Source organism: Rhinatrema bivittatum, chromosome 1 (assembly GCF_901001135.1).
Source record: "Rhinatrema bivittatum chromosome 1, aRhiBiv1.1, whole genome shotgun sequence".
Lineage (NCBI taxonomy): Eukaryota > Metazoa > Chordata > Amphibia > Gymnophiona > Rhinatrematidae > Rhinatrema > Rhinatrema bivittatum.
In genome coordinates this window covers 532281208-532302385 of record NC_042615.1, presented here as the reverse complement: position 1 = coordinate 532302385, position 21178 = coordinate 532281208, and the positions used below count along the sequence as shown (strand labels likewise).

Here is a 21178-nt window from a genome sequence, read left to right as displayed (position 1 = left end):
CAAAAAGAATGAAAAAAAATTGATACAAGGCAATAACTAAAATGTGAAATCCATTAAATTATTTTATTTTACTTTATTCTATTTTAATTTTCTTTAACCCTTGACCATGTCTTAATCCTTGAGTCAAATGTATTGGAACAATTCAATTGATAGATGTTAGTGCCTATTTATGAAATTTACCTCCATTACCCATTATTACTTGTTGATTTATAGCTTTGAATGTTACTTTTGTAAAATGTAGTGATCTTTTACATGGAACGACGGTATTTAAAATGTCTAAATAAATAACATATCAGTAACAGATAAAGTGAAAGGCAGGTTGGACGAAGTGCCAGGTTGCCCAGAATACGTGAGTACCAGGCCTGACCTTGGGTGGCTCATGTTGGTAGTGGTGGTGGGTGAGGGGGGTTGTTGTGGAATTGTATCCTGGTTGTTGAGAACCATTAGGAGATGTGGGTGGCAGGAAATTCATATAGCAGCAGGGGTAAGTTAGGTAGACTGATTGACCAGTGAGGAGCTTTGGCTGTAGGGAAAGGGGAGGAGTTGAGGGACATACTGAGCAGGGGATGTTTTAGTGCCACTTGTCTGTCCCATTCATCAACAAGCTGTATCCCTCCCACCCGTCCTTCTTGGTTTTGTTGTGATTTATGTGATGTTTGGGCTGTCGCAGCTGGATGTTGGGTGGGTTGCCCGAGCCGGATTAAGGTTTCTGTGGTATGCTTTGGGGTTTGCTGACTTAACAGTATGGTCAGGTCAGGGAAACTCTTGGATTGGAGCAATTGGGTGCAGTTGTTCCAGGTATGGCTCCTTGATGGTCTGTGGTGGGGGCTGTGTTATCAGGTAGCTGGGAGCTGCCAGTAGCCTGCAGGCAAGGTGGCCTGGGGGTGTGTTCATCTTGCTGGGGCGTGGCAGATGACTTACCAGGGCTCGTTATTTAGTGTTGCTGTCTGGCTCGGACTGGTTGATATATTTGTTATTAAAGCTGTGGTCTATTTGATTCCTAAGCAGGTGTCTGTGTATTTGTGTGGAGTGTTTATTGTAAAAGGGCAGATGCAGGGAGAGGTCTGGGTTCTGGCTGTCCATGTTATTCTGGATGCTTTTATTTAAAAATAAAAAAAAGATGTCTGTGTAGTACCGGAAAAGTTAACACTCTTTAACCACAACCAAGGACTGCCACTGAAATGATTAGGCTGTATCACATCTCAGTCTTTTGGCTAAGACCAAGAAAGAGGACTATGCCATGTGTTGGAACAGTCCCCTTGTTGGCCTTTTGGCTAAAAGTGAGAATAAGTACAATATGGGGAGAGGAGAAATTAACATCTTGCTATCAAGCCCTATTGAGTATATGATTACATTAAGAGCACTATCAAAGCAGGAGAATTAAACCACCTGCTTAGAAACACAGCAAGTAGTAATATTCACAAACATTCAAATATTTTACTTTAAACTGCTAGTTTTTAAATTACTAAAATTGACAAGTTACAACTCTCTTGAATCAATTTCAACATCTCTTTTGTAAGGAAAGTTGTCTGGAAGTCAAGTTATAAATCACCTCACAAAGAACTGGACCCAACTGTTTATATACTGGTCATGTTACAAATGAGGAGGACCGGAAGGCAGTAGAGGACGACTGGAAGGCTCATCTGCATACTGCTCCCAGCATCCCCCGGGAGAGGAGTCCAGAGGTCACTGCAAGCGATCCAGGGATTGACTTCCACGCCCCAGCTTCCAGAGGTTTGCAGTAGAGGAGGACCGGAAGGCTCATCTGCATACTGCTCCCAGCATCCCCCGGGAGAGGAGTCCAGAGGTCACTGCAAGCGACCAAGGGATTGACTTCCACAGGCCCCGCAAGGTTTGCAGTAGAGAAGGACTGGAAGGTTCATCTGCATACTGCTCCCAGCATCCCCCGGGAGAGGAGTCCAGAGGTCACTGCAAGCGATCCAGGGATTGACTTCCACGCCCCAGCTTCCAGAGGCCCCGCAAGGTTTGCAGTAGAGGAGGACCGGAAGGCTCATCTGCATACTGCTCCCAGCATCCCCCGGGAGAGGAGTCCAGAGGTCACCGCAAGCGATCCAGGGATTGACTTCCACACCCCAGCTTCCAGAGGCCCCGCAAGTTTTGCAGTAGAGGAGGACCGGAAGGGTGCGCCTAACGGCGTGCGAATCTCAAATCCCTCCTTTGACTGAGTGAAGATTAATTTACCCGTGGTTTAAGAGGATTGGTAAGTATAGTTTTCAGAAACCTTTGGGCTTACAAAAGTTTGGTGAATGGTGAAATTAAGGGATATATTCTTTAGAGTTTGTGTGTGTCTGAAGTAATAAGAAAGCCAGAGACAGTTCATTCTAGTGTCTGTCTTTCCCACCCACTCAACCCCTGATTTTTAGGCACAAGACACTTTCTCATTAAAAATCAATCAGGGTCTTATCTAAAACATAATATTGTACCAGCCCTTATTGAAAGTTTAATTATCCCCTTGTAGGACACTAGCTGATTAATTACTAAATTCACCTGTAAATTTAAAGTACTCTCATTCCAACTCCCTTAGTATCCTAAACTCAACTAGGAACTCAATAATACTAAGATGAAGGTAGCAGTCCAGCAGCAAGAGGGGGGCTTTCCAGCCTTTTGCATTGAGCATCACATGTATGATTTTTTACCCGCCGGTGAGTGAGAGATTGTATGTGTGCACTCGGTGCAAAGAGCTCCTGGCTCTCAGGGAACAAGTCTGATCTCTGGAGGCTAGAGTAGCAGACTTGGAGGAGCTGAGGGAGACAGAGAGGTACATTGAAGAGACCTTCAGGGACATAGTAGCCAAGTCCCAAATCCATTCTGGCAGCCCCAGTGCTGCCTTGGATCAGAAAGGTCTCCCAGTAGGAGAACATCACCCTGGTGTAGCAGGAAGTGATCCTGTAGCAAGGACCTGCTCTCCAGGTGATGTATTGTCCTCTCGCACTGAGGACAAATCTCCCAGGGCTACTGCCCAGGAGGGACGGGTTAGGCCGGCCATCATAGTTGGTGATTCAATTATTAGAAATGTAGATAGCAGGGTGGCTGGTGGACGTGAGGACCGCCTGGTAACGTGCCTGCCTGGTGCGAAGGTGGCAGACCTCACGCGTCACCTAGATAGGATTATAGACAGTGCTGGGGAGGAGCCGGCTGTCGTGGTACATGTGGGCACCAACGACATAGGAAAATGTGGGAGAGAGGTTCTGAAAGCCAAATTTAGGATTTTAGGTAGGAAGCTGAAATCCAGAACCTCCAGGGTGGCATTCTCTGCAATGCTTCCTGTTCCACGTGCAGGTCCCCAGAGGCAGGCAGAGCTCCAGAGTTTCAATGCATGGATGAGACAATGGTGCAGGGAAGAGGGATTCAGCTTTGTAAGGAACTGGGGAAACTTTTGGGGAAAGGGGAGACTTTTCCGAAAGAACGGGCTCCACCTTAACCAGAGTGGAACCAAGCTGCTGGCACTAACTTTCAAAAAGGAGATAGAGCAGCTTTTAAACTAGAACAGGGGGGAAAGCAGACAGTCACTCAGCAGTGCATGGTTCGGAGAAATGTATCCTTGAAGGATACTAATGAAACAGAAGTTAGGGCATCCCAACAGAGAGGTTCCATCAAAAGCAAACATAGTTCATATGCCTATATGTAAAAAATCACCAAAGCTAATGATTTCCGAATTATCCCAAACAACTGAAAAGCAGGTTGTTAAAAACAAGCAAAAACCACACTTTGAAATGTCTGTATGCCAATGCCAGAAGTCTAAGAAGTAAGATGGGAGATTTAGAGCATATAGCAGCAAATGATGAGATTGACATAATTGGCATCACAGAGACTTGGTGGAAGGAGGATAACCAATGGGACAGTGCTATAACAGGGTACAAGTTATATCGTAATGATAGGGAGGATCAACTTGGTGGGGGTGTGGCACTTTATGTCCGGGAGGGTTTAGAGTCCAACAGGATAAAGATCATACAAGAGAGTAAATGCTCAGTAGAATCTATATGAGTAGAAATCCCATGTGTGTTGGGTAAGAGTATAGTGATAGGACTATACTACCGTCCACCTGGACAAAATGGTCAGACAGATGATGAAATGCTAAGAGAAATCAGGGAAGCTAACCAATTTGGCAGTGCAATAATAATGGGAGATTTCAATTACCAAATGTAAACAATATCTCTTAGTCCAAAGACACCACAATCAATGTAACATCAAAACAAACAACAGCGGGTGGTATGATGGTCCCTAACTTCACATAATGGTGCATTTTTACAAAACATTTCTTTGAAATAATATACAGCAATATATAGTATTACAGCATTTCAGATTGAAAAAACATATTGAATCACGTTGTTTGTTTTGAGATTTCAATTACCCCAATATTGACTGGGTAAATGTAACATCAGGACTTGCAAGAGACAAAGTTCCTGGATGTAATAAATGATTGCTTCATGGAGCAATTGGTTCAGGAACCAACAAGAGAGGGAGCTATTTTAGATTTAATTCTTAGTGGAACGCAAGATTTGGTGAAAGAAGTAACGCTGGTGGGGCCACTTGGCAACAGTGATCATAACGATCAAATTTAAACTAATAACTGGAAGGGAGACAATAAGTAAATCTGCAGCTCTAACACTAAATTTTAAAAAGGGAAACTTTGATAAAATGAGGAAAATAGTTAGAAAAAAACTGAAAGGTGTAGCTGCAAAGGTTAAAGTGTTCAACAGGCTTGGATATTGCTTAAAAATACAATCATAGAGGCGCAGTCCATATGTATTCCGTGCATAAAAAAAGATGGAAGGAAGGCAAAACTATTACAGTCATGGTTAAAAGGTGAGGTGAAAGAGGCTATTTTAGCCAAAAAAAATCCTTCAAAAATTGGAAGAAGGATCCATCTGAAGAAAATAGGATAAAACATAAGCATTGTCAAGGTAAGTGTAAAACATTGATAAGACAGGCGAAGAGAGAATTTGAAATGAAGTTGGCCATAGAGGCAAAAACTCATAAAAACGTTTTTAAATATATCCAAAGCAAGAAACCTGTGAGGGAGTCAGTTGGACCATTAGATGACAGAGGGGTTAAAGGGGCTCTTAGGGAAGATAAGGCCATTGCAGAAAGACTAAATGAATTCTTTGCCTCTGTGTTTACTAATGAGGATGTTGGGGAGATACCAGTTCCAGAGATGGTTTTCAGGGGTGATGACTCAGACGAACTGAACGAAATCACTGTGAACCTGGAAGATGTAGTAGGCCAGATTGACAAACTAAAGAGTAGCAAATCACCTGGAACGGATGGTATGCATCCTAGGGTTCTGAAGGAACTCAAAAATGAAATTTCTGATCTATTAGTTAAAATTTGTAACCTATCATTAAAATCATCCATTGTACCTGAAGATTGGAGGGTGGCCAATGTAACCCTAATATTTAAAAAAGGCTCCAGGGGCAATCCGTGTAACTATATACCAGTGAGCCTGACTTCAGTGCCAGGAAAAATAGTGGAAACTATTCTCAAGATCAAAATCATAGAGCATATAGAAAGACATGATTTAATGGGACACAGTCAACATGGATTTACCCAAGGGAAGTCTTACCTAACAAATCTGCTTCATTTTTTTGAAGGGGTTAATATACATGTGGATAAAGGTGAACCGGTAAATGTAGTGTATTTGGATTTTCAGAAGGCGTTTGACAAAGTCCCTCATGAGAGGCTTCTACGAAAACTAAAAAGTCATGGGATAGGAGGCGATGTCCTTTCGTGGATTACAAACTGGTTAAAAGACAGGAAACAGAGAGTAGGATTAAATGGTCAATTTTCTCAGTGGAAAAGGGTAAACAGTGGAGTGCCTCAGGGATCTGTACTTGGACCGGTGCTTTTCAATATATATATATGAATGATCTGGAAAGGAATAAGACGAGTGAGGTTATCAAATTTGCGGATGATACAAAATTATTCAGAGTAGTTAAATCACAAGCAAACTGCGATACATTACAGGAGGACCTTGCAAGACTGGAAGATTGGGCATCCAAATGGCAGATGAAATTTAATGTGGACAAGTGCAAGGTGTTGCATATAGGGAAAAATAACCCTTGCTGTAGTTACACGATGTTAGGTTCCATATTAGGAGCTACCACCCAGGAAAAAGATCTAGGCATCATAGTGGATAATACTTTAAAATCGTCGGCTCAGTGGGCTGCAGCAGTCAAAAAAGCAAATAGAATGTTAGGAATTATTAGGAAGGGAATGGTTAATAGAACGGAAAATGTCATAATGCCTCTGTATCGCTCCATGGTGAGACCGCACCTTGAATACTGTGTACAATTCTGGTCGCTGCATCTCAAAAAAGATATAGTTGCGATGGAGAAGGTACAGAGAAGGGCAACCAAAATGATAAAGGGGATGGAACAGCTCCCCTATGAGGAAAGGCTGAAGAGGTTAGGGCTGTTCAGCTTGGAGAAGAGACGGCTGGGGGGGGGGGGGATATGATAGAGGTCTTTAAGATCATGAGAGGTCTTGAACGAGTAGATGTGACTCGGTTATTTACACTTTCGAATAATAGAAGGACTAGGGGGCATTCCATGAAGTTAGCAAGTAACACATTTAAGACTAATTCGGAGAAAATTCTTTTTCACTCAACGCACAATAAAGCTCTGGAATTTGTTGCCAGAGGAGGTGGTTAGTGCAGTTAGTGTAGCTGGGTTAAAAAAAGGTTTGGATAAGTTCTTGGAGGAGAAGTCCATTAATGGCTATTAATCAATTATACTTAGGGAATAGCCACTGCCACTGCTATTAATTGCATCAGTAGCATGGGTTCTTCTTAGTGTTTGGGTAATTGCCAGGTTCTTGTGGCCTGGTTTTTGCCTCTGTTGGAACAGGATGCTGGGCTTGATGAACCCTTGGTCTGACCCAGCATGGCAATTTCTTATGTTCTTATGATCTCACACATACTGCATAAACCAATCAAATCCCACTTAGTGATGTCATTTGTGATAGTGTTTCAAACATGATGTGCTGGCAAGCCCGCTGAAAGACCTGTTTAATAGATCCCTGGAAAGAGGAGTAATGCCGCAAGATTGGAAAAGAACGGATGTAGCCCCACTTCACAAAAGTGGTAGCAGAGAGGAAGCCGAAAACTACAGGACGGATGGTCTCACCTATGTGGTGGAAAATTAATGGAGACTCTTCTGAAGGAGAAGACAGGGAACTTTCTGGATCCGATGCAAAATGGATTCACCAGGAGATGGTCCTGTCAGACAAACGAATTGATATTTTTTGATCGGGTGACAAGAGAATTGATCAAGGAAAAGAACTCAGTGTGATTTACTTGGATTTTAGCAAAGCTTTTGATAAGGTCCCATATAGGTTGAATAAAATGAGAAGCTTGGATGTGAGTGCCAAGGTGGTGGAGTGGATTACTAACTGGTTGACTGAAAGGAGACGGTGGTGAGAATGAGTTGAGGATCTGGCAGGTGAAAAGGCAGTCCCTTGAGGATATTGTTCTGATCTTTCCACCAGAATAAAATGAGAAGCTTGGATGTGAGTACCAAGGTGGTGGAGTGGATTACTAACTGGTTGACTGAAAGGAGACTGTGGTGAGAATGAGTTGAGGATCTGGCAGGTGAAAAGGCAGTCCCTTGAGGATATTGTTCTGATCTTTCCACCAGGCGAGAGACAGACGGAGTGCATCGGTGATATGGACAATGGTTGACAGAGGTTGAGTTGCTTGAATCCATTGTGACCTCAGAGTCCAATGCATGACTCTCATGGCCAGGCGGGCCATTGGTGTGAGATGGACTGAGGATGCCATGTGTCCGAGAAGGACAAGGAATTGCCGAGCTGTTGCTTTATACTGAGACTGCAACTGATGAGTAAGGGACACGAGGGTTTGCACTCTTTGTTGAGGTAGAAAGACTTTTGCCTGTAAGGTGTCCAAGTCTGCCCCAATGAACGACAAGGTTTGAGATGGGACTAAATAGAATTTCTCGTAATTGACGAGAAATCCTAGAGAAATTAGAGTGTGTAGAGTCAAATCCAGGGACAATCGAGCGGCTTGCTGGGTTGGGGCCCTGATTAACCAGTCGTCTAGATAGGGGTACACGTGAACACCTTCTTTCCTGAAAAAGGCTGCGACAACCACGAGACATTTGGTAAAGACTTGTGGTGCCAATGCTAGGCCGAATGGAAGCACCCGGTATTGATAGTGTCTTGGGCCTACTAAAAACCTGAGGTACTTGCGATGAGCTGGAGCTATCGCAATGTGGGTGTACGCGTCCTGGAGGTCCAGAGAGCAGAGCCAGTCTCCTCTTTGTAGAAGAGGTAGAAGCGAGCCCAAGGTTACCATCTTGAACTTTTCCCGCTGGAGGTACTTGTTGAGGGCACGTAGGTCCAGAATTGGACGAAGCCCCCCCGGAGTTTTTGGGGATCAAAAAGTACCGGGAATAGAACCCTAGGCCTTTTTGCGAAAGAGGAACGGGTTCTATTGACCTTAACTGGAGAAGAAGGGAAACCTCCTGCTTCAGAAGGACAGAGTGGTCGGTTACTCTCCACACTTGTAGACTTGTAGAGGTGGTGATTCCGGTGGAAGAGCAAGAAAGTTCAGGTGGTAACCCTGAGCAATGATTGCTAGAACCCATTGGTCGGTTGTGATTGATTGCCACATGCCGTGAAAGTGGCACAATTGACCTCCCACTAGTATGCCTGGCAGAGGAATCAGGCTGCTGCTCTCAAGGGAAAGTCAAAAACCTGAAGCAGGCCCCGGCTGGGGAGCTGCTTGTGGCTTTTGCTTCCGGGGCTGGCGAGGCTGAGATTTTTGATAAGGCCTCGTAACTCGGGACCTTGCTGGTGGAGGATAGTACTTCCTTGGGCGGAAGAATGACTTCTTAAGAGTCCTTCTTGAAGGGCTGTCTAGAAGGGAAGTCAGAAGATATCGATGAGAGCTGTTTGAGGGTCTCATGATGGTCCTTTAATTCAGCCACTATTTGCTGAATCTGTTCACCGAATAGGTTATCTCCTATACAGGGCAGATCAGAGAGCCTGTCTTGTACTTCTGGGCGTAGGTCAGAAGACTTGAGCCAGGCCCAGCGTCTTGCCGAAATGGCAGTTGCAGACACTCTAGTGGAGGTGTCGAAGATATCGTAAGCTGTTCTTATCTCATGCTTTCCTGCCTCAAACCCCTTGTTGACAAGGATTTGAAGATGTTCTTGGAATTGGTCAGGCAGGGTTTCAGAGAAGTCCTGTATTTGCTTGAAAATGACCCTGTTGTAATCGGGTCATGTACAGCTGGTAAGAAGCAATCCTGGAGATGAGCATGGCCCCTTGGAACACTCGTCGACCAATATTGTCTAGGAACTTATGTTCCTTGACAGGAGGGGTATAGGAGTGAGGCTTCGTCCTTTTTGCTTTCTTTTGAGCTGATTCTACCACAACTGAGTGGTGGTCAAGCTGAGATTTTTGAAAGCCAGGGGCTGACTGTACTAAATAGGTAGTGTCAGCCTTTTTGTGGACTGGGGCAATAGATCCAGGATTTTCCCAGTTCATTTTGAGGAGGTCAAGAAGAACTTGATGAATGGGAATAGAAGTGATCACACTTTAGGGGCATCCAGGAACTGGAGAAGCTCCATCATCTGGTGCCTATCATCTTGCTCCGTCTGAAGCTGAAAAGGGACCAATTCCGACATTTCCTTCACAAAATTAATGAAAGAAAGGTACTCTGGAGGAGAACGCTTTCTACTTTCAGTAGGAGAGGGAGGTGAAGGTAAGTCATCGGTGTCTGTGGAAGTATCATCACCCCAGGTGTCATAAGGATCAGCAGGCTGACCTGTAGGACGAGAAGGGGGTTGGATACCTGAAGGGCCCGGCTGAGGCTCCGAGAAAATGGAAGGAATCACCGAGGGCACCGTGGACGCCTTGGGGGGCATCGGTGCTGGCATCGCTGGCGCCGACATGCGTATCGCCCCCGATGAATGAATCGGTGGCGAGGGACGATATGGCATCAATGGCTGAAGCAGTACCCCTGAAGGAGGAATGCGGAACGGTGTTTCTCCTCCCGATGAACCTGTCATCTGGGAGCACACCAGAGCCAGAGACCCGGGAATTCACCGGTGGAAGGGCAGTCATGAGCGCCTCCATCCGGGATAGCAGCGGTGCCAGCGCTGCTGGAATTGGGTCGGTGACTGTTTCCACAGGAACCTGGAGTCGTTGCATCGTCTTGTCGATGGCCTCCTGGACCAGCCGGTCCAGTTCTTCCCGGAGACCTGGGGCAATCAGCCCCGGCTCCGTGATGGAAGAGGGAGGCTGAGGCACAGTCGGAGGGACCACCTTTACAGGCGGAATCGCGACTCCCAAACCCCGATCAGGTGAGGATGGCCTCGATGTCCCGGTCGCAGGAGTGGTCGGTGCTGTTCCTGGACGGGGCTTCTTCAATGGTGGCGAGGTCGATGATTTCGCTCCCTCGATGGTCCGAGACTTACGATGCCGATGTTTCTCCCTACGATCCCCTCGATCTTAAGGGGGAGAAACGGGAGTCGATGGCCATGAAGACATCGATGGCGGGCGGTCACCGGATGGTTGTCTATGCTGTTGCGACTTCGACGGTGGCGGTTCCGATGACATCGATGTGATGGACGGCATCGGGGTGTGAACATGGAAAAGGAGTCCCATCTTCTCTATTCTGGCTTTGCGACCTTTTGGTGTCATGAGGGCACATTTGGTGCAAGTCAGGACATCATGCTCACGGCCTAAACACATTACACAGACTCCATGAGGGTCTGTGATAGACATGGTGCGAGTGCAGTCCGGGCACAGACGAAACCCCGACGCCATGGCCATAGAAAAATCGAGCCGCTGTACGGTCGACGGTCAGTAGGCCGCGAGGGCCAAACTCGATGGTAATCGATGAAAAACGGTGAAAAACTTACCGGGGTACTGCGGCCTGAGAAAAGTTAGATGAGGGACCCCTGTGGGGCAATCTAATTTTAATTAACTCCGTGAGGAAAATTCCTGTCAGGAATCTCTTCAGAGCTCCTAAACCACAAGGCTACTGCTGCGCGGAAAAAAGAAGACTGAAGGGGTCCCCTGCTGGCTGCAGGGTTAGTGCCATGCTGGGCATGCCCAGTAGGGGCCAGTCAAAGTTCTGGAAACTTTGACAGAAGTTTTCCGTGATTGGGCTCCATCCTGATGATGTCACCCATATGTGAGGACTACCATCCTGCTTGTCCTGTGAGAAAGATATATTCTAAAGTACTATGGCATTTGTACATCAGGTGTCTGAAGAATGCTTGAAATCAGAATTAGATCTGTCAACTAGCCCCCACTCAAATCAGCATCGAAAAAAGTATTTATGTGGAAATTCCACCATTATCTGCCTTGTCAGAAACAGCCACTTTAGATTTTTATATAGGCAGACATGGCGAGGATTACCTGGATATAAACACGCTGATGTACACATGACCTGTAAAATTGTGAAAGAAGATGAGGCAGATTTTGACACAGGGGCCAAAGTAGCGCTAGTGAACTATCCGTTGGCCTCTATTTTTAGCCAGCTAGATGTCACTCTTAGAAACAGACTCATTAGAGTAACAACTGCTACCCTTACAGAGCCCTCATAGAGCTGCTTCTCAATTATAGTGAAGGATCACTCAAAACACAGTTTACAAGCAGTCTGTTTTATAAAAGCACAGCTGGAAACCACAAAGTGAGAGAATTGGGGACTCGTAATGTCTGTTTTACTGAAAGAGCTTATTTTACAGCAGCTAGCCATAAAGTAGAGCTACTGGGGCATTTACATAGTGATCTGTTTTTTCAAGAAAATCTGCTCATAAATGGCGTGGATGTAAAAATTAAACTACCGCGAAACAAAGATACATTCTGTTTAATAAGCGGCAACGCCAATGAGCGCTACAAACTCCTTATTTTATCCGCAGCCCTTTTTGTAAGGAGAGCGAAAGTGTCCCCAGGAGTGTGTTTGGGGCATGCAGAAGCTCTACTGAAAGCTAATGCCAAATACGCTGTGGACCGCGTAGGGCTGAAAGTCTTTAGCATACCTGCCAGAGCCCATGTGACTAACCAGGAAAACCTCTTTTTGGGTCAGTTACCCAAACTTATCATATTGGGGTTTGTGGATAACGAGGCTTTCAGCAGTAATTACACTAAAGATGCCTTCAATTTTAAACATTACGATGTTAATTTTCCTGCACTGTATGTGGATAGTGAGCAAGTTCCCAGGAAGCCTCTCCAACCGGATTTCAAGAATGGATGCTGTATCAGTCAGAGAATGCATGCAGTTGATTCAAGTGACAGGTAAACATTTGAAAGACAATGCATTATTGATTGTCACGAGTTTGCAAAGCTATACCTTAATGGCCTTTGACCTATCAACCAACCAGGCTTGCACGGACCACTACTCATTGATTAAAACCGGTAGACTGCAGGCTGAAATCTGTTTTGCCAAAGCTTTGCCCCACACGATGAATATGATTGTGTATGGTGTCTTTGAAAATGTGATAGAAATTAACCACAGAAAGAACGTTCTTTTTGATTATCTATGATAATGAACACCATACAGTTCTTCTGTATTTTAAAAGAGGACCCACATGTTACAAAATTTTTAGATGTACTGCCAGATGTACAAATAGAAAGGAAACCTGCATTTTTAGTAGTAAATACCCACCCCCACTACCTTCCTGGATAGCACTGGTTAGCAATCTATGTGACTGAAAATGGCATAGGTGAATTTTTTTTTTTGGACTCTATGAGCAACAACCTGATAGTTTATTCTTCCCTAACAGTATTATGAACTTTTCCAATAAACATGGTGAGGATATTTTATAGCACAATAGGCAATTGCAGCATCCGCTATCCACAGCCTGTGGTCATCACTGTGTTTTTCCTAAATCAATGCTGTAAAAGGCTATCTTTTGACAATATTTTAAAATTGTATTCTGAAGAGCCATTGCAAAATGACAAAATGGTATTACAATTTGTAAAACAACAAACAGAGAAAACAATGTATGTCTAGATCTTTTCACTGTCTGTTTCACAACCCCTAGATGTGTTTTCCATACCAAGAATGTTACTCTAATCCTAATAAAGCATCCCTCTCTCTCGGGTTTTTGAAAAATGAACCAAATGTCCATGTTTCTTTTTTTTTATTTTTTTAAAGTATTTTTATTGAAAAGATATTACACATTCAGCCATTTGTATGTGTCAAGCATTTTAAACTTTTTATAGAGAAGGAGATCTTTGCGCTTTACAGTCTTTTGTGAACATTTCAGCAGTTGTCGCAGAAGGATTTTCCTTGAGTCATGCCAGCAGATCCCTGTTGGATGGGTTACCCATGACCATGGAAGGCATGTTTAGTTCTGCCAGGGTTTGCATGAACTCTCCCCCCAACCTTTGGGAATCCTCCACTGTGAAAGAGCTTGGGTCTGTGTAGCATCAAGAACCAGGTCTAATAGGTTAAATCCACTTATAGGCTTTTCCCTTTTATACAAAAGTCTCATTACTCTCCCAGGACACAATGCCCATATTCTTTGACAATTTATTGAGAGTACTTCTGCATTTTTTCTACAGTGCATGCTGATGCTGTTTAACACTTCCTGCAGGATGGGTTCTGGGGGGCTAGTGTGCTCTAAAAATGCTGCCGTTGCTGTATCATCCTGCACCGGTAGATACAGATTTATTTTTTCTTTTTCCATTTCTCCTTGTCTGATAAGCACCAAATAGCACTGTAGAACTTCTGAAATAATGCTTGGCCTTTTCATATTTGGGCATACCAGAACTTTGAAATATAACTTTCATTTTTTTCATCTATTCTTTGCGCCATGGTTTGTTCTAATATTTTCTTCTAGAAATGAAGGACTTTTCAAATGATCCAGTGGTTGACTTGGCACTAAATACATTTTTTGTGTACTGCATTAGTTCTTAGCTCAAAAGGCCTGTGATGAGCAACAATGCAAAACCTAGTAGGGGCCTAATAAAACCCCAAACTGTTTCACCAGCTTTTTGAGTGACATCCTTTAATTGCCCAGATTCCTTAAACTCAGAAAGACTCTCAAGACCTTTGATTCCCATTTTCTTTTGTTACTTAAATCTGTTGCATATATATATAATTGGGAATATACTAACCTGTTTCCTGCATACACTCACAATCATAAAATACATATTTTTCAGATATTTGTGCTTGATCAATAAGGGGTATAAAACACAAGTGTTTGTCACCAAGGGGTCAAGGGCTCACAGCACATCTTACAATGTCTGCCCTCACATTTATGCCTCTTGTCTACATATGCTTCACATTTCTCACACATTATTTTAGACAAACATTCAATTTTTTTTTTTTTTTTAAAGCCAGAGCTGTATCCTTGTCTAAACATTCTTTAGAACGACAACACAATCTGCAGTTAGGACATCTCTGTTATGCACCAACATTGTCTACACATGTTGTTGTTAAGCAAAGGCGGCACTATAATGTACAATTATGATCGTGACTATGGCTTCTGGCAAAATTTACAGAGGTTTCGCTCACACCAGAACCTTTTTACATCTAATATGCCATAGAAATAGTCATCGTTTACAACATAAAAACATTTAAAGAATTCAGGTCTGTCATTTGTCCTAAAACGCTACCATTCTTTTGGTATAAAGTACAACCTTTATGTTTACACTTAAAAGCTGTTCACATGTTGAGACATTAGAGCATGACCTTTTTATGCTCTGACCACCCCAGCTCTGCATGCAGTTTTTCAGCACAGTTTAACAGCTCTGCATCTGTGAGCTTTGTTGGTGACATGAGGGCTGCAAAGCATAGATTGTTACCTGTGTTATTCAAGACTATTAAATGCATTCTCTTTATATATGATTTGGCTGGGTAGAATAGATCTTAAAACCTTGTATGCACATCCTCCCCTGTTCCCTATTACAAGTACAACAATATGGAATGTCTCTCCAATCTGTATTTCTCTATAACTCTGCACGAGTTTGCTAACTTGACCTAAGAAATCATCAGCCTCCAAATCCTGAGGATTTAACTTTCCCAAATATATAGAATTATGAAAATCTGTAGAATATAAATGTGCTTGAAAACAATCAGCAGGTGAAACTGTTACTTATTTCATTTAGAACATACTATATGCCTTGCCGAACAACATCTTGAGCATCTATGAATGAGGTTATTCTATGTATATTAATAAAACAAAATTCCTCTAAATAAAGCACACCATTAAATTTCTTTGATTCCCAACTCTGCCTTCCTACAAATTGCACAAAATTCACTGGTTCATTTTCTGCAGGTGCATTTTCAGAGGGGCCTGATATACAATTATTTATCTATCCCTCTGAAACACAGTCATCATCAGTACAATTATCAAAAGCCATGCTTTCATAATCTCTCTCTACTGTGTCACTGTGCATTGGTTCCTTCTCTGTGACAATCTTGCTTCTTTTCTTTTGGAAATTTGCCCCGCTAACATTTTCTCGGTCTAAAATATAAAAATAAAAATAAGTGGGGTCACACATTTTATTTCTTTTACAATATCTTAAGAAGAATTTTGTAACCTTGTAAAATTATAACAAAAAAATACTTACTATGTTGTTTATCTTTAGGTTTTTTGTAAGCTGGTTCTTCAGAATTTGTTTGCATGTTCAGTTCTTGGTCTGACATGTAAAAACACAAGGCAATATCTTTTTCATTTACCCACCTAAGAACTATTTGGAGGTTTGCTCGTATAGATGTAAAAATATTTTAATTTTATTTATTTATTTATTTATGGTTTTTATATACCGATCTTCTTACATTATATGTAAATCAAATCGGTTTACAGAGAACAGTTGAATAAGCTTGCTTGTGGGCAATTACATATAACAAAGAACTTTTTTGAGTAACATATTGTATAACTTTTTTGAATAACATTTAAACATAAGAGCAAAATATACATGGCACAACAAAGTCTTATATGTCTAAATCTTAGTGTTTTAGATTGAGTTTTTCTAAATAGCATTTAAAGAAGAAATAAAAAAGCCAAAAAAGACAATGTCTAAAATATGGTATTATGGAATATTCCTAGTTCCTAATTGTACAGATGTCTTACAGGAGTTTGTTAACAGTAGTCTAAGATAATTTACTTCTGCATTGGTAATTCGAAGCGATCAGGGAGGAATGGGGATGGGTAGAGTAGGGGTGAGGGGGTCGGGATGGGTGGGCGAATCATGCTACATACTTGCACGTTACATGGATCTATATCTTTTTGCAACTTATTTGTTGCTTGGTGGGTGAGTTTTAAACCCCTCCCTGGTTACTGTGTTCTTAACCAAAATGGCTGAGCAGTTCTTGAGAGTGATTTTTCTACTGGACAGGGAGAAATATCCTTTCTGCGGCAAGGAAAATGAATAGCCTCAATTACTGGCTCCCAGGGAAAGGGATCCTCTCTTCTGGTAACCTTCAGCTCCTCAAATTAGACCCTGCCAGGAATGAGTTCGGTCCAACATCTTGGTGGTGGTTCCAAAACTTGCCAATGTATTTACAAGTCAAAAGTAAAAAAATTAAAATGTTCATCCTTCATCCACAGCCACAGGCTCCAAGGGAGATAAAATACAGGAAAACAGCAAACTTCAACAATAAAACTTCTCAGTTGTTAAATTCAGTTTTTGGCACACCCACCATGATTCCTTTGCACAATAAACAGGGACACTGTTTTCTGAAGGTTGAGTCTTTTGTTCTCTCCTTCCCAGGGGCTCTTGTAGTTAGCTGGGCCACTGGCAAGCACTGGATTTTCTCTCTCTGTGAGAAAAACTGCATACGCCTGCTTCCGCACCAGCAGTCACTGCAGACCTCTCTCTCCAAGACCACAATCTACTACCTTTGTTTGGTCTGCTCTCAGCAAAGCTGTATGGCCTTTTCGTTTTTTCTTTAAGTATCTCGCTATATACCAGCTGTTGGTCTGTGCGCAATGATGTATCCAAATAAAAGCTACAAAACCATTACTTATGGTTAAATTTTCTTTGTTGCCGTCATTTATAAACTTTGCCTTCTGCCTCTCGTTGTCTGAAGAATCCATTTCTGTTTCAGTCTCTTTAGACCTTACAATCAGCAGACTGGTGAACCTTTCTGGTCACTGGATAAACCTTTATTGCCCCCCTCCACACACACACACTTCAAGGAGTAATCCACAACAATCCTCAAAAGTATTGTGTATTTATTCACAAACCATCTGACCCCTCTGTTACGTGATGGACATCTACTGTATCTACAACAGGCCCCTCATAGTACAAGTTAGCTCTCTTGAGTAGATTATGATTTACGGACCTTTTCAGTGAATTATTAATGCCTCTTTAGGTCCTGGGGCACTTTACAAACTGTATACTGGTGAACCTTTCTGTGATTTAATGGTCCCTGTGTGTTCCTTTATTCCCCGCAGAGGTGTAACCGCAGCAATCCTCAAAAGTACTGTGTATTGTATCACAAAACTGGCTGCCCAAATCATCGTGTGTTGAATTACTAACACCTACAGCAACCCTCCTTATGGTGAAGTTAGTTTTCTTAAGTGAATTATCATTATCAACCAGACCCTTTGTTTTCCTCCAAAGGCTTCATATTATACATTGTTTTTCCCTGATTAGATTATCCATTCACAGATCTTGCGTCCAGACATTTGCCCCCACTTAGATCAGTACAATGTTCATTCCCTTAATTCATGAAATGGTTGCTGCCTCATCCATTTTACAATCTGAGCATGATATTCCAAGAGGCTTAATAAAGCCATAAGGATTGCTTGCTATACATGCTTTGTGTGGGGGGATGTCCTCTGTCTCCCAAAACCTTCCATAGACCCTTAAAAACACACTTGACACAGTTGTTAGCTCATATAAACATTTGTTTAATTGCTTTTATATGTTTCTTTATTAAATTTTCCCATGTGTATAAAATAGTTATTAAACATCAATTATTACTTTTTTCCTCTTCACACGAATTTCACGTTCAACATGTATTTCTGAAAATACAGACAAGAAAAAAATATCGATCACAGTTTTATTATTATACAGTTTTAAAATATGACTGGTGCTGTCTCCCAGAGATTATGGCATTTGTAGGCCTAAGTATACTATTTAATTTTTCTACAGAATTTAGAGCACTTTTCACACTATGTATAAAGGGAAAATAACCAGATTCAAATTGTCATTATTTACACTTAACACACCTCTTTTATATGCTAATACAATAAAATTCAAAACACGTTCTAGGCACAAAACTTGGTACAAACTGTCCTTAATTTTTCCTGTATGTCAAAGCCATTCCACAGGAGATAATTGTGTTTTGTTTTGTTTTTTATTTTGCTTGGGTCGTCTATAACACAACCAAAACAGTCATCATGACGAATACTAGCCAAGCATTTTGCAAGAATGCTGTACACGGCCACACACATAATTGATTTAAACATGGTTTTTCGAATAAGACCATGTACCAGCGGGAGCTTAGGCACCCTTATCCCTGTCCACCAGCTGAAATCATAAGCATCTTCCGTTCTGAACTTTTTTTTTGTAATACTTTTATCATTTTAAATCAAATTACAAGTTAATGCAACTTGACAAGCAAAGGTGCACAGGAGACCAAAATAAAATAATGAGGAAATTGAAACAGCAATTGTATGATCTCAATAGTATACTGTCAGACCACTAATGGGGGAGGTATCAATGGAAATTAAGAGAAGAAATATGAAAACAAATTACACAAGGAAAAAGGCAGTCAAAGCTAAAGGCAAGAATCCAAAATCACAAAAACGCTAATCAAAGCTATGGATTAGATGTAGATATAACTGAATCCTGTCTAATCTGATCATTAAGAAAAACATTTAACTGGGAAGGATAAAAAAAAACATGTGACTCTCTTGAAATTTAACTATGCATTTACAGGGAAAATACAGCCCAAAAAAAGCTCCCAAATTACAGCAGGACACATAAAATAAAAATCGCTTCCTTTTAGACTGAGTTGATTTAGATCATGGGTATCCAACTCCAGTCCTCGAGGGCCGCAAACCGATCTGATTTTCAGAGCATGCCTAATGAATATGCATGAGATTAATTTGCATGCACTGCCTCAATTATATGCAGATCTGTCTCATGTATGTTCAGTAGAGATATCCTAAAAACAAGACCAGTTTGTGGCCCTCGAGGACTGGAGTTGGACAACCCTACTTTAGATACATCTGGAAACATACGGATCTTAAAACCAAAGAAACATCTCTCTTGTGGAAAAACATTTTCAAAATGAAATCCCGATCTGAGTCCAGAGCAAAGGTAACCAATAAAATAGAAGGCATGACTACTACTTCCGTGGAATTTTCAAGAAAAGATAAAAGATGAGAAGAATCAACAGGACCAGCCTCAGGAGAGGAATCATTCAACCCTGAAGCTTTCAAATCTGGAAAATAGTAAGCCTTGGATATAGGCGGAAGTAAATTTTCTTTGATAGATAGAATTTCCATGAAATATTTGCAAAGCATCTCAATCGAGGTACCAAATTGTTTTTTAGGGAAATTTATGATCCTGTCGTTTCGACTGTGCAAAATATTTTCAAGATTTTCCATCTTGTTTTGCCAAAACAAATATGTCTAAGAGAGAGTTTCAACTGATTTTTTGCAAAGCAGCCCCTGAGACTCTAAATTGTCTACATGAGATTTAAACTTAGTAAGTTGAGACTGAGAAACAAGAAGAGAATTTAAAAAAATCACGCTATTGGGAAACAAACTGTGAAACCTGACTGGACAAGTTAGCAATAGCTTCCCAAATTATATCTAGAGTAACACTGGGGGGTTTAACAAGAGGAACAATTGTTACCACAGTAGGAGTAGATCCGCCAGTCCCAATCATCAATGGAACAGAGGAAATGGAAGGCAAAGATTCAGCTCCTACACCAAGCTGGCAATCTTCTCCATGGCTTGCTTCCTCCAAATGATCCCCTCCTGACACTGAAGCTGCCTCCCATTCACTTCTATGGAGTAGGAGGGGCGAGGGTAGAGTTTGGGATGGGAATGGGCAGGGCTTAGACCAGAAGTGAATGCTGATTGGCTGATATCAATTTTGAGTGACAGTGTACCCACTATACTACTGAGGACAAACAAACTTAGCTAACAAGATATAAGGCAAGGACAAAGACTGAGTAGCAGAAAGCCATAAACTTAAGCCAAGATACACAGCAACACAGAACAAGTATTGGGATACAAGAACTAAGACCAATGGAGGTCACAGCTAGGAGCAGAGTTAACTCCAAAATGAGGCAAGCAGCTCAGGGTGGAGCAGGCTTACATATCAAGTCAGTGCTGAGATCATGATGGCGGCTTGGAGGAATGAGTAGCTGGGACCAAGGCCAACTGAGGGCCTCCCCTACTGATGGGAGGACAGCACTATAGATGTTCCTTACATAAGGTATGAATGGCTCTCTCACCTTCATGTGCATGTGGCCTCAGGAAGAATGGAGATAACACAATGACTTGATTATTATGAAAAGCTGATAGTTCTTTTGGCAGAAACTTTGGGTGGGTATGGAGCACCACCCTATTGTACAAGAACTGCATATAAGGCAGATGATGAACTAAAGCCTGAAGCTCACCAACTCTTCTGGCTGATGTCACTGCTACAAAAACCCTGAGAGAAGCAGACTCCAATAGCTCAAACAGCAACGTAATTAGTTATGTCATAGCCATGTTTAGCTCCCATGGAACAGGTGGCTTCACAATTAGAGGTTTAGTTTACCATAAGAATCTCATGAACTTGGAAACTAAGGGGGTAAATGGAAATTGGCTTATCTTCAATTTGAGCATGGTAAACTGCTATGGCACCGAGATGTTACTAGGTCCTGAAGCAGACAGAGCAAACAGAATTAAGTCTTTCAGTGTGCATGCAAAGTATCCAAAAAATTGTGTTGACACTATGTGGAGAATTTATTCCATTTGAACCCACAAGCTCCTCTAGTTGATGATTTTCTGGTAGACCATATTGTGTCCTTAACCTCCTTAGGTAAGGACAATTCAGCGATCATTGAGCGCAGAACATCCATGCCATCAAGCTGAGGGAGGGATGGTTTGGATGAAACAGACATCCATCTTCTTAAGTTAGTAAAGATGAATCTAGCAGCAAAGCGTCCGGAGAGAATCTGAGTTCACTTGGCAAAATGGAGCTTTTCAAGTTTTCGGTTTTG

The 21178-nt window shown here is 42.1% G+C and overlaps 1 protein-coding gene across 7 annotated transcripts in view; it reads right to left on the bottom strand.

The window, feature by feature from the left end:
* Positions 1-21178, bottom strand: part of JAK2 (Janus kinase 2) — a 419848-nt gene that overhangs the window by 342396 nt on the left and 56274 nt on the right. For 5 of the 7 annotated variants that reach the window (XR_003858317.1, XM_029613659.1, XM_029613636.1 and 2 more), the window contains exon 2: positions 15574-15642. The exons of the other annotated variants lie outside the window; for them this stretch is intronic. Coding sequence is in view for 4 of the 5 variants with exons in the window: in XM_029613636.1 (XP_029469496.1) it covers positions 15574-15642 (69 nt within the window). In the remaining variant the exon portion in view is untranslated. The remainder of the gene's footprint in view (positions 1-15573; positions 15643-21178) is intronic. 7 annotated transcript variants of the gene reach the window in all.